At 48.3% G+C, this 13,737-nt stretch overlaps 1 protein-coding gene across 4 annotated transcripts in view; it reads left to right on the top strand.

The window, feature by feature from the left end:
• The window catches only part of LOC119163529 (uncharacterized), a 169,079-nt gene that overhangs the window by 122,196 nt on the left and 33,146 nt on the right, over nt 1-13,737 (top strand). The window contains exon 1 of one of the 4 annotated variants that reach the window (XM_075873205.1): nt 9,466-9,527. The exons of the other annotated variants lie outside the window; for them this stretch is intronic. Coding sequence (XP_075729320.1) covers nt 9,479-9,527 — 49 coding nt within the window. The 5' untranslated portion in view covers nt 9,466-9,478. Of the gene's footprint in view, nt 1-9,465; nt 9,528-13,737 lie in introns of those variants that run through there. 4 annotated transcript variants of the gene reach the window in all.

Raw genomic sequence — 13,737 nt, 5'->3', positions numbered from 1 at the left:
CAGCATACATCATCAAACGTACTCGCGCTCGAATTAACTTTTCGAAAGGCTCTACCAACCAGCCCAACAACAAGTTCTTTTAGAATACATCGTCTGCATATGATCAACCCACACGTGCCAAAACCCGGCTACTTCGAATCTGAAGGCGATCGAAAGAAAAAAAAAAAAAGAAAAGTTGTGTATATAGTTTCGATTTACAACATATTTTATCTGTCCAAAATGCGTGTGTTCTGTAGGAGTTCACAATTAGTTCGATGTGCACAATAATTCGTTATATGTGGGATCGATACACGCGGTTTCCATATATGCGGATTCGACTCTCTGTATAAGTAAAATGATCAATTTCAATGTAAATTCCGATTTCGATGCAATTATTCGTCTTGGTAGTGTAGCGCTTACGGTGCCCGGTCGCTGTTCCGAAGGTCTCAGGTTCGATTCCCGGCTGCGGGGGTTCAATTTCCACGGAGGCGAAGTGGTAGAGTCCCTTGTAATGTGCAATGTCAGTGCAGGCTAAAGTATATCGGTACATTGGTGCAGGTTAAGTACATTGGCTTCCGGCGCGAACCGTAACTTAACAGTCCGTAAAAAAAAAAAAAAAAAACGCTTGCCGTGAAGAATGTTTGTTACCTCTCGCATTCAACCTATGGCTGAGTGGTGCTCCGTCCTCGGACCGCTGCGACCGTGTCCATCTTTCCTATCTCCTCCTTACTTCCGTGGTTTTCTGTCGTTCGCTGTCCCTGCGCCTCGCTGTCTCCTTCCTCTCTCTCTATCTCTTTACCTCTTAATCATATCCTTTTAATTCCTCCTTTACCCCCACCCCTCGGGAGCTACTGTTGTGGTGTCCTCTCCCTGAGAGACAGTTACGGGGCTCACTTTTCTCTTCTTTTCAGTTAAGATCACTCACAACTCGCACTGAACTTCCTAAAGGTGTTTCCCGGGCACTCACAATCATATCTTGCTTTTCGGACTTTAATCCCATGATATCCTGCCCCGCCGCGGTGGTCTAGCGGCTAAGGTACTCGGCTGCTGACCCGCAGGTCGCGGGTTCGAATCCCAGCTGCGGCGGCTGCATTTCCGATGGAGGCGGAAATGGTGTAGGCCCGTGTACTCAGATTTGGGTGCACGTTAAAGAACCCCAGGTTGTCGAAATTTCCGCAGCCCTCCACTATGGCGTCTCTCATAACCATATGGTGGTTTTGGGATGTTAAACACCACATATCAATCAATCCCATGATATCCAATTCATCAATCTTCAAACTTCTAAGTTTCAGTTCACCGATTACATTGTCTTGCCAAATTTTGTGCCGGCCAAACCTTCAACGGCAGCGTTTTTTTTTTTTTTTCTGGCATCGAACTTTTTCGTCCTTGGGTCCGAAAACGGCGTGATCGTTCGAAGTCCTGTGGCCTTTTTCCGGTGTACACGCCGCCACTGCAGGGGTAAGGCTATCGACCTCCTGCCGGGGCAACCAAACTCGCGCGTTCGTGCACATTCGGAGGAATCGATTCCCCCGGTCGACCCGGAGTCCACGCGGCCGAAGGCTGTTTCACGTTGCGTGCTGCATGACTTTTTTTTTTCCGGCCGCGTCCAACTGTGCGCCGTACATCAGCCGAACAAAGCCGCCGCTCGTACCTCATTTCTCTCCCCTTTTTGTTGACGTCTCTCGTTGCGGCGGCGCTGTTTACGTCCTATTATTACAATTGCCGATTTTTATACGCGCCCGCTTATAGGCTGGAAAACGTAAGCAGCCTAACCATACTTGGCTGCTGTATTATATTGTTAGTTTTATTTTTATTTATTCCTATTGTTAGCGTACATGTCAAAGCAGGAGTCGCTCAACGGGGAGCAGTTACAGAAGTTTGAAAAAAGTCAATTAAAAATTAAAGAAGAATGTCGCAACTTGACACAATGGAAAAAGAAATGAGAGAGATAAAAAAACATACTCAACATTCAATGCGCACATTGCTGTCAACTCAGCAGAACATAAGTTAGTGTAATATAGTAGTGTAGTTAGAGTAATATAGCATAGTTATAATGTTGTGAAATCAGTATAGTATGGTACTTTTAGTGTACCATCTTCACACTTGCCCACACTTGCCAAGAGCGGCCACTCAACGGCTTCAGCCATTTCTTTTTCAAAGAAACATGCTCTGACCGATACTAAACACACTTGTAACGAACGATTGGTCATTGTGCTACACTTGGTGCATACAAGGAAGCTTCTAGCTAACGTGTCGTAGCAGCAGTGGACCATAACAGCATCTAGAATCATTCGCCCGACCGCTAAGAGTGAGATTCAGACTGTACACTTTGTCTGCTCTGTGAAGGTTTCGTACTTTGTTGACTGGGTCAGTGGTCAGAAGTACGTGTGTCACTGAGTGCGCGTGTGCGTGAGCAGTATGTAAATAGTACAGACTGTCATAAAACGAAAAACAAAATGTCGCATTAACGTAGTTCCCCTTCGCGAGACCGCAACCAATCACGTGACCCGCAGTGCTTGGCGTGCTAGCCTCGCACATGCTGTTACAGCTGGCGACAGCACAGTGACGGCGACTAGAAAGCGCGCCTCTTGAGCACTCGCAAAATAATTCGGAAGGAAATGATTGATTGATTGATTGATTTATTGATTGATTGATCGATTGATTGATTGATTGATTGATATGTGGGGTTCAACGTGCCAAAACCACCATATGATTGAGAGACGTTGTAGTGGAGGGCTCCGGAAATTCAGATCACCTGGGGTTGATTCTGTAACGTGTGCCCAGATCTGAGCACACGGGGAAATGAATGATTCGTAGCGACTGGTCCGATAGATATGACAGTTTAGTTTATTCAAGTTAAGTTCACTTAGTTAATTATTTTTTTTCATTTACAATGCTTCAAAGGCCCAACTCAAGGGTTACCACACGAGGGACGTGTGATATTACCATGTTTTCAGCGTGTAAATGCTCTATCACTGCTCTGAAGTTGACAACATTGGAATGGTACACATCTGTGGGGAAGTGCACTTCAATTTGATACGGAGGTTTATCTCCCCTCTCCGCGTCTAAGGAATCACACTGGACGCTGTCTAGTTAAGCTCCCCGTCTTTCCTGCATTTCTTTTCCCTCTCTTTCGCTTAGGCGAGAGAGAAGTGCATATGGCGAGGATGAGAAAAGGGGTGGCGGAGAGAATGCTTCGGCGAAAATGTGGCGGTGAAGTCCGCTATATATAATGTATTCGGTGGGGCCCCGTCAGCACTGATTGAACGCTTCCATGATGCTATAGCGATTACGCACAGAAGACTTCGTAGAAAGGCGCAGGACAACCGCTGGGAGCGACTCGAGGTGTGCGCCTCGCTTGCGTCTCGTCTAGCGATGTGGCGATATATACGACGTCGGGTGCGCCTCTGGAGGCGACGGTATCGAGAGATAGGCATCGCACCGCGTACGCAGTGCAACTGAGTGTACGGCAAAACTCTGAAGAAAGGAACACACACAAAAAAAAATATTGGAAATGACGGACCGCCTCTGTACTACGCTTGCAGGCGCCCTCGCGTGGAGGGCGAGGCGCTCGGTTTTCGCCGAAGGAAGGAGGAGCTTATAGACGACTTAATAGCCGGCACTAGTAATAACGCGGAGCTTGGCATAAAAAACAAAAGCGGCATTCATACGCATGCGGAAAGTGGTGGTCGCCGAGCTTTGAGCCCCCTCCCCCTCCCCCCATGTAATCTTTCTGGAATACATTGCTTTTTTTTTTCTTCCTCCTCACGTCCGTCGGTGGTTCGTTATTTCAGCCGTCCGCGAGAAAACCGTCTGTTCGCGGATTCGGTTTCTGACCGCGGCAGGGCGCTAGTGACGTTACGGGCGAAGTGCCAAAGAGTTGGTGTGCGCCGGGATTCTGTGACGCGCGTTAGTCGGACCCGTGAGGGTCACGAAATGCGTTATTTTCCCATGCTTTACGTCGAGCATCTGCCGAGGTTCGGCGTTTTTTTTTTTTTTTTTTTTTTGGTGTGACTTAGCGACGTGTGTATAACTTAGCGACGTGAGGGAGCTGGGCTCTCCGAATTCCCATTCGGATCTTTCTAGACCTTTTAAAGTTATCCCCCTTTTTTTTTATTTTATTCATACCGAGTGTCTCGTTCTGATGACTGCTAAACCGCCAGCTCGTATTAAGATCAAGTGCTTCGTGACGCCAGTAGGTAAAAAAAAACGTGTTCCACACTCGCCTTCGTTTCTGCTAGAGGCGCTACGCTGTGGCAATCTCGGCCAACGCCTCCTGTATTTGGATGCCTGCCGTATGAGAAAGAAAACAGCTGCCACACCCTTTCAATTAGTGTCGGTCGCTAACGCCACTTGTGGCGGACGGTGCAACAACTCGACATTTTACGTAGCCCCCGAAATGGTCGTGTGTAGTTGCAGATCTCGAATAACGCTCGACTGACGCGCCCCTATGGGCCAGAAGTAAAAAAAAAAAAACCGCCGTGTTGATGATGATGATGATGATGATGATTTGTGGCTTTGCCCTTTCGGTAATGGTTGAACACATGTGTTGTGTTCCAGCTCATAGGTATATAAAAAAAGAAAATAACAAAAAAAGAACAAAAGCACGAAGAAGATGGATGGATGGATGGATGGATGGATGGATGGATGGGTGGATGGATGGATGGATATGGCTGTACCCTTTAGATCGGGCGGTGGCTAGCGCCACCAAGCCGCAATTCTTAATGAACCAAAAACTAGATTTATTTAGTGTCTCTCGCGAGCGCCACTGCGTGGCCCTTGCTCAAAACTGAAGGCAGGGTGACTCTGCTGGCAACACGAGCGATTCGTCAGGCGTCTTTGTAAAGGAGGCGTTGTCCCAGCTTTAAATTTACGCTCATGTCCCTTAAAGTGAGCGGGCGGGTGACGTCAACTGTAGCTCGGGAGGCGTTATGCGTGGGTTGCAGGTTCTCTTCCTGCCAGCGTTATCTTTCCGTCCACTCTCCTTTCTTCACATTGACATCATAATCACTGCTTATAAATGCCCCGCTATATTTTCTCCTGCAGTTTTTGAAGGAAACATCACTGAGTGACCGCCCTGCACTGTATGTCACGTGCAATGTCTCTCTTTCTGTGTGTCTCTCTCTTTTACCCCCTTAATGCCCTCTTCCCACGTGTAGAGAAGCAAACTGGACGTATAGTCTATATATTCAACATCCCTACACTTCCTAAATTCCTTCTCGGTGACGTTGATGTCTTACGGAGCGAATTCACAGACGGCGGACGCACTGCGGTCATACCACGTGCTTTCGTGGCGTCTTGACCTTTTTCGTGTGTCCTTGTTTGCAGTCTGCGTCTTTTAGGACTCCTACCAACCGTAGCTCAGCGTTCTGTTATTCTAAACATGTGCTTATCGGAAGATTACCGCACTCTCGACTCTGCACTGCACCTCTGTACAAGCCTCTTATATGCGTGATCTATGTGCTCATATAAGCACCTTACGCTTAGTACGCACTCGCTTACCGCAAGAGGTCTCGCCAACCGACTTCCCCACTCCACTATAGCGCCGCGTCCAGATACGATAGCGCTGGGCTCGCGCGCGCTATAGTCTCTCTAACAATGGAAAAAAGGATGTCGAAAAGAAAGGCGAAGACAAAAGCTCTCGAAAACTGCTCCCCCCCCACTCCCTCCCGTGTAGTTGTGACGTGCGTCTCTGTGATAACGCTATTTCTTTACTCTTACCGTCGAGATAAGAGCCGGACAACTGACGCTGCGTCTGGGAGAGAGAGAGAGAGAGAGAGATCAGGCGCATGCACCGAGAGGGGTTGTATAAGCGACTGCGCAGCGCCTGTCGTCGTTCACCTCGTTAACCTGGTCATAAAACGCGGAGTCGAGCTTACCGAGGTAGCGAAATTACTCCCCCCCCCCTCCTCGCAAGCCTCCTCTTCCTTCTCCCCCCTTAAGTGCTTACATCCGAGCGTCACCTTTAATTAGTCAGTGCTCGTTGTTAACCGTTATTTAGGGCATGACGTTGCCAGGATGGTGGCTCTGTGCTAACGAGTACAAACACCAACGTGCTACAACGGAATTGGTACGTTTTACGCCAATGAGTATGGCGTAAAACCTCACTACGGCCTGCTTCGTGATTACGTAGTTGTTTTGGCAAGAGCAGAATTGCATTTGGTGGAGTCGTTTAGTGGCTGAGCAATAACGCGTCTACCGGCGGGGCCAGTTTTCTTGGCACGGAATGGAGTGCTTCCGCCATATTACGTATAGTAAGTATCGTTGGCCGGTCGCGACACAACAAGGAAAAGGTTGACGTCGCAACGCGTGATAGGGCGGTGTGCGTTTTTTTCGTCCCCTATCAGCATATGTTGTTCCAACGGTTCTGTTAGGCTTACCTCCAAGACGCCTGATGCTCCTTCTGACCACGAGGGCGTTCTTTCACTGGCTGCCTCCGTTTCGACTGAGATCTGTTGCGCAGATGTCTACCTTCCCCTTTTAATGTATGTGTTATATGTTATACCTATCTGTATGATTTATGCATGATGCTTCGGTCAGAACGATAACGGCAAGGTATCTATCTATCTATCTATCTATCTATCTATCTATCTATTTGTTATCTATCTATCTATCTATCTATCTATCTATCTATTTGTTATCTATTTGTTATCTATTTGTTATCTATTTGTTATCTATTTGTTATCTATTTGTTATCTATTTACTATCTATTTGTTATCTATTTGTTATCTATTTACTATCTATCTATCTATTTACTATCTATCTATCTATTTACTATCTATCTATCTATTTACTATCTATCTATCTATCTATCTATTTATCTATCTATCTATCTATCTATCTAATGATTTATGCAAGATGCTATTGCGTGTGTGTGTGTGTGGTTGATGTAAGCGCATGCGCACAACTTCTACTGCTGATTGCGTATACCGATTTTTCATCATTCGACTGTCGTCTCTTCATCTGTATATCCGCTGCGCAGCTAGTAATGCAGGCTTCCCGGGCGTATTAGGTAACGAGTCCCGTGAATTGCGACGTCCGATTGTTACGTGTCTCGCTTGACGTCACTGCACGACGTGCTCATGACGTCTGTACTGCGCGCGTTCCTGATATATTGCATACCGATTCTATACGTACTCGAAACAATACTGCGTTGCTTGGCGTGGATTAGTTAAATTTTTTCATTATAGCCATTGTCGGTATGCTATCTTTTAATACTTACGCGCTATGAAAGTGACATGTCCGTAAGCATGACGGCATCGCTAAAACCAGTATGTGAGGTTTAACTGGTTAAAACCTATATATCATTATTACACTCAGTTGTGTGTGTGTGTGGGGAGGGGGGGGGGGTGTCTCCGGAAATTTCGGCCATCCGGTGTTCTTCAACGAGCACCAACATCGCATTTCATCGAAATGCGACCGGCATGGCAGGTGACAAACCAGCGACTTTCGGGTTAGGACCGGCGCACCGTGGCGACCACACCACCGCAGCAAATACTGCGAGATACCTATGTCGCATTTTAAGACAACGCGATCAATTATAAGCACGTAATTGCGGGTCGACTTTTATGTTATATCACGATTGAGACTGCATAGGCAAGGAAATGGTCCAGCGGGGGCCACCATGTAGTTGCATCAATACAGAAAACGTTAGGTGCGTATAGGAAGGCGAGGGGATGCAGTCCGATCATGTCGATCTGTACAAAGCTCGATGCGTATGTCGCGTGATTAAATTTGCACAAAAGTCTGCGAGGTGTTTTTTTTTTTTTTCAGTCGGCACGAAGCTGGAGTAATTGGAGCTTCGATTTGGACGCGCGCGTTCCGCCCTCTCCCGGTCGCGAGTCCAATTTACCCTTCGTTTTCCTCCTTTCCACTCATTCTCCTTTCCCCTCTCCCCCCACGTGATCGAGTTCGGCCAATCGATGAAGCTCGTCTAAATATACGGGCCTCGGTATAGCTCGGCCACCAACCCTTGCCCTTGCTCTCCTTCTTTGTTTCTCCTCGCCCTCTATTTCGCATTGTTGGGGGCGAGGGGGGGGGGGGGGGGCTCTATTTCGCGTGACTCTACTATGACTTCTCCATTGTGCCGGTTCTGCCCGTTTGTGTGAAATAGGTGGTGATACTCTTGGATCGTTGGAGAATCGTACAAGTGAACTTGCGTACTTACATACAGTTGTCTATACACGAGGAGAGGTGTATGTAGTATTCATTTCGTTACCTGCCACAGTGGTCTGGTGGCAAAGGCACACGGATGATCACCCGCAGGTCGCACGATCGAATCCCGGCCGCGGAAGCCACATTTTCGATGGTGGCGAAAATTCTCGAGGCCCGTGTTCTTAGGTTTAGGGTGCCCCCCCAAATAATAGAAATTTCCGGAGCCTTCCGCTACGGCGTCTCTCGTAATCATACGGTGCATGGTTTTGGGATGTTAAAACCCAAACAATTATTATAGCATCTATTTGGTTACAGAAGAGCTTCATAAATGCCGGAATGTGCGGGAGCATATCTCATCAACGCAGCTTTGACCGTCATCAAACTCACGTATACAGTCGCCCAAATATTTACCTATACCGTGCGCAGCAGTGACTATTGGTGTGTCAGCGCCACATGATGGAATGAAGTTTCAAACAAAAAAAGCCGCTCACGAACGATAGTTAATGAGTTCTTTTGCGTTATCACCACAATCCCGACACCTCCAGGTCATGAGCGCGCGTTATCAGCGTGACAGAGCATTCGTTAGTGGCGGTTGCTTGGTTTTCAAGAAAGGAAACGCGAGCTACAGCCGGGTGACGATTATAGTTGTGCGGCAGATATGCTCCCCGAATACTCGATTTTTTTCTATGAGTGTGGAACTGTAATTACTCAGTTACAATGGCAATTATATGAGGCGCGAGGGTTTGGCTTTTACCGTCATCCTTGTGAATTCAAGGATGACGGTAAAGGATGCCCACTTTGGTTCCGTGAAACTCGAGAGACGCCATGATAATGTGCGGATGAGCAGATAGATGGCAGCACCGATGAGTAGATGCTCTCCCATAGTGGAGATCCAGGTACTCTAAATCGATGAAGATTTTTTTTCCAAAAACAAAAACATAATTGTTACGTCAACGCTTAGAACGAAGAGTGATGTCATAATAATGACATCATAATATCTAATAATGACATCATAATGGCTCATAATATCGTGTGCGTTGTTTCGGTTGCAATCTAATAATGTCGTCATAATGGCTCATAATATCGTGTGCGTTGTTTCGGTTGCAAACACGCTTGTATAGGTCAATTGGTCTGTTACCCATCACGCATCCAGCCGTGGCCTCCGTGATGAGCTCCGGCAGCGCGCCGTGTTGCGGAGGTGGTCACGGAGGCCATGGCTGAGCCGGTATAGGTCGTGCGATGGCGCTGTAACTGCGTCAACGTGGACAGTTTGGGCCGCGTGAACGCTTAATGAACGGCTACTGGGAGACATAGGATTAATGAAGAGATGGACGACCCGTCGGGAATGCCGGTCAATCTCAAGAGCGACCAAATTAGATCGCCGCCGCTTGAAAGTGAGTGCAATTTGATTTGGTTCACGGAAGGCGTTGTGTGGTTATCTAGTGTGATTTGCGTCGCGCGCTTTGAGAAAGTGTGCCGGGGCCATTTTTACCGCTTCCTATCGGAGAGGACGCGTCGACCGTGTGTCTCGTTCCTCGATTTGGAACCGAGCGCACGTCGCTGCATCGTGCCTCTCTGCTCGCGGGACACCCTTTTTCAAGCCCCGCCGACTGTGGACGAAACGGGAACTACCTGTTCCAGTATTCAAGAACGCATATAGGCGAACACCTGAGCAGAGCTGTAGCCGTTCGCGACGCTATATGTTAAAACGCTCGCAGGTGACGCGGCCGGAAACGGTAGCGTCCATGTTACCGTTTACTCACCTGGGTCACGGCCCCGCCGCGGTGGTCTAGTGGCTAAGGTACTCGGCTGCTGACACGCAGCTCGCGGGTTCGAATGCCGGCTGCGGCGGATGCATTTCCGATGGAGGCGGAAATGTTGTAGGCCCGTGTGCTCAGATTGGGGCGCACTTTAAAGAACACCAGGTATCCAAATTTCCGGAGCCCTCCACTACGGCGTCTCTCGTAATCATATCGTGGTTTTGGGACGTTAAACCACGCAAATGAAATTACCTTGGTCACGGCCGATGCCGAAACACGCGCACAACGCCGCTACACTGGCTGATGCTTTGAGAAATGAAGACAGCCTTACGTTTACTTGTTGTGTGACAATCATTTTGCAGTATTTCCGGTATTCTTGTGACTGCCGTGTAAGTGCACGGGCGAGTGAAATGCGCGTTCAGCGTTGTTGTTACGCGTGGTTCTTGTCACCACGGATCTGGCCGCTTCGTTTTTATTTGCGATATAATGTCGTATCACGTTGAACGGTAACATGTTTGCGTTGCCCAGTCGCGCGTGCTGTTCATTTGTCGAGATTCGATGTCGTTGATAGGCCTAAATCTAGCGCTCGCTTCACGGGCTTGGCGTCCGCCATGTTGATTTTGACGATGGAGGAACGCGTTTCTCCGTGGCGGATAGAGCAATTTCGCTCCACCTGAAGACGAAATTGGGGACATCGCCGTTTCTCCCTAAACGGAGAGAACGTCACTCCATTTTTTTTTTCAGGAGTGTATAGCGTCGAGTTACAAAACAATACGCGAGCAATGAAACGCAATGTATATGGTGCTTCGTTATAACTCAGCGTTTTCTAGCGTATATGCAATTTAGGTCGCCGGTCACGGGGGTTGGCTGGGCTAAACAGTGGCTGTGGGGCTGTGGGAGGGGGGGGGGGGGAGGGGGTCGCTTATAGGCGGGGTGTGTGTAAATCACTGCCAGGGATGATTAAGTCAACCAATGTCACTACTGTGGTTGTGTTTTAGAGAAAGGGCAGGTCACCCGTTGGCAACGCCTGTTGGCAACTCCTGTTGGCAATTAAGTCAACCAATGTCACTACTGTGGTTGTGTTTTAGAGAAAGGGCAGGTCGCCTGTTGGCAACGCCTGTTGGCAACTCCTGTTGGCAAATAAGTCAACCAATGTCACTACTGTGGTTGTGTTTTAGAGAAAGGGCAGGTCACCTGTTGGCAACGCTTGTTGGCAACTCCTGTTGGCAATTAAGTCAACCAATGTCACTACTGTGGTTGTGTTTTAGAGAAAGGGCAGGTCGCCTGTTGGCAACGCCTGTTGGCAACTCCTGTTGGCAATTAAGTCAACCAATGTCACTACTGTGGTTGTGTTTTAGAGAAAGGGCAGGTCACCTGTTGGCAACGCCTGTTGGCAACTCCTGTTGGTAATTAAGTCAACCAATGTCACTACTATGGTTGTGTTTTAGAGAAAGGGTAGGTCGCCTGTTGGCAACGCCTGTTGGCAACTCCTGTTGGCAACGAACACGAACGTCTGACAGCTGCAGTCCATGGGAATGTCAGCAGCATATGTGTTGTTTACCGGAAACCGCCATTCCGATGCAAACGGGGACTGCGGGCAATGCGGGCTCCGCTGCAAATGCGAATTTCTACTGTGTTAGTGCGTGACGCCTACAATCGAGATGGTAGCTGTATAGTATAATAATAATAATATGAGATTATGAGAGACGCCGTAGTGGGGGAGGGTTCCGAAAATTTTGACCGCCCGGTTTTCTTTAACACCCTGCACACTAGCATCGCACTGTACTCACCGTTCTTTAGGATTTCGCCTCCATCTAAATGTGACTGCGGCGGCGGCGGCGATCGAACCTGGGACCTTATAAGGTCAGCATCCGGGCACCACAACTTCGCCGCGGCGCCCGTAAATTGTATAGGCCGCAAGAACCACTATACATCATTGATTGATTTGATTGTTTTGTGGGGCTTAACGTCCCAAAGCCATCATATGATTATGAGAGATGCCGTAGTGGAGGGCTCCGGAAATTTTGACCACCTGGAGTTCGTTAACGTGCACCCAAATCTGAGCACACGGGCATACGACATTTCCGCCTCCATCGGAAATGCAGCCGCCGCATCCGGGATTTGAACCCGCGACCTGCGGGTCAGCAGCCGAGTACCATAGCCACTAGACCACCGCGGCGGGGCAAGAACCACTGTACAGGCTGGACAGTAATGTGTGGAGGCTGTGTTGCCCGATTAAATGGGGTTGTCGCCTTTTCAAAGATTTTCATGTCCGCAAACTCTTGCTGGAGAGTGTATACGCACATGTGGGATGCACCACTTCTTTCGTGGCGAATCATTCGCTCTCCTTCGGATTGCTTCCGTTGTTGACGCTAATAGCTGTTGACTTCATCGCGATAATGATCATTTTTCTATGACGCACCATTCATCGTGACTCAGGCCGATAAACCGCGTGGTGTTATTGGTGTCATCGTATATCAAACAAAGGGGGAGGATTATCGCGCAATGCAGTTCCTCTTGTCAAAACAAACCGATCAGCTTGCCAAACTGCCTGGTCTTTTTTTTTTTTTAATCTGTAACCCACAAATTGACGATGCCTGTCATTCAGTGTTTACCGAGAAGGACATGTATAGACACGATTTCCGCGCTCAGAAACTCGGCGAGAAGAGCAAGAACAATATATTTCTACTGTTTTGCTCGCCTAGGTTGCCCGCCTCGTCCGCATACGACGTGTTAACAATGGAACTACCTGCACGACCACTGATAAGACGCGCCAGACCACCACGCCGCGAAATGGGTCCGTTTTCTTTGTCTTTTTACTTTACTTATCTCGCCAGATAATGCTGTCCTGCGAGAGCTTTTTTTTTCTGCCCAGCTGTCAAAGCGTCTGTTGGAGTCTCGCGCGCGGTTCTTAAAGCTCAGCATTTCTTGCTTAGCAGTGACGTATCTTTCTTTTTGTAACAGTGTGTGTCTCCTTAGTTCCCGGAGCCGTGTTTCTGACCAGTCTTCATTTTCTTCTCATTTTGTTTTACTTTTACCTTCTTCTATTGCGCATCAAGGGCAAGTTCCTTTTCTTTTGTCGCCTGCGCCATATCTGCAGCTGAACCATTCATTCACGAAGTGCAGCGGCGCGATGAACAAGAAGCGCGCCACAACTGGAATCGCGGCAGCTGCAAATCTTCCTCAATGTGTTCTCGGTCGCACGCAGCTGCCTTTCGAAACAGTTAATGGGAGCACACTGGGCAAAAGGCGAAGCAGATATCGATAATAACCCTTTGGTGGTCATATGAACCGTTTCGATCGGCTAAGTGGGTACAATGTTTACCGTGCGTTAGTGCAAGACAGCGCATGAAGCGTCCATGATAAGAGATCACTCTATCGCTGTGTATGTTGTATTAGTTAATCACGTTTGTCTGTGCAGTTTCTGCGATGTTCTGAGGTTGCGTCAAGCCAACTTAAGTTTCTTTAAGCTGCTTACATTGTATACCTCTTTCGAAGCGTCCCTCTGTTTTTTTGCAACACGGCGTTTTCATCTTTTTTCCCGCCCTTCATTACGCGATCGCCCTTCCGACCCCCCCCCCCCCCCACACACACACACCTCCTTTCCAGTCCACCTTTTATTTTTCGTAGCAACAAAGCTGCATAAAGCGCGCGCAAATATGGCGTCCAATTGTGGACAGATCGACGACCGTGCCCATGAGGCCCGAGCATTCCGCCAGGCCGCCATCTTGTTTGGGCAGCAAGGTATATAGCTTGCATCGTTTTTGCTTCCGATGCCGTCTTCTCGAAGCTGTCAATTTCGCCGGCTGCGTATAGTAAATTTGAATGAGACGCGATGTGCGCT

This window comes from Rhipicephalus microplus, chromosome 9 (genome assembly GCF_043290135.1).
Source record: "Rhipicephalus microplus isolate Deutch F79 chromosome 9, USDA_Rmic, whole genome shotgun sequence".
NCBI lineage: Eukaryota > Metazoa > Arthropoda > Arachnida > Ixodida > Ixodidae > Rhipicephalus > Rhipicephalus microplus.
This window is presented reverse-complemented; position numbering and strand designations above follow the sequence as displayed.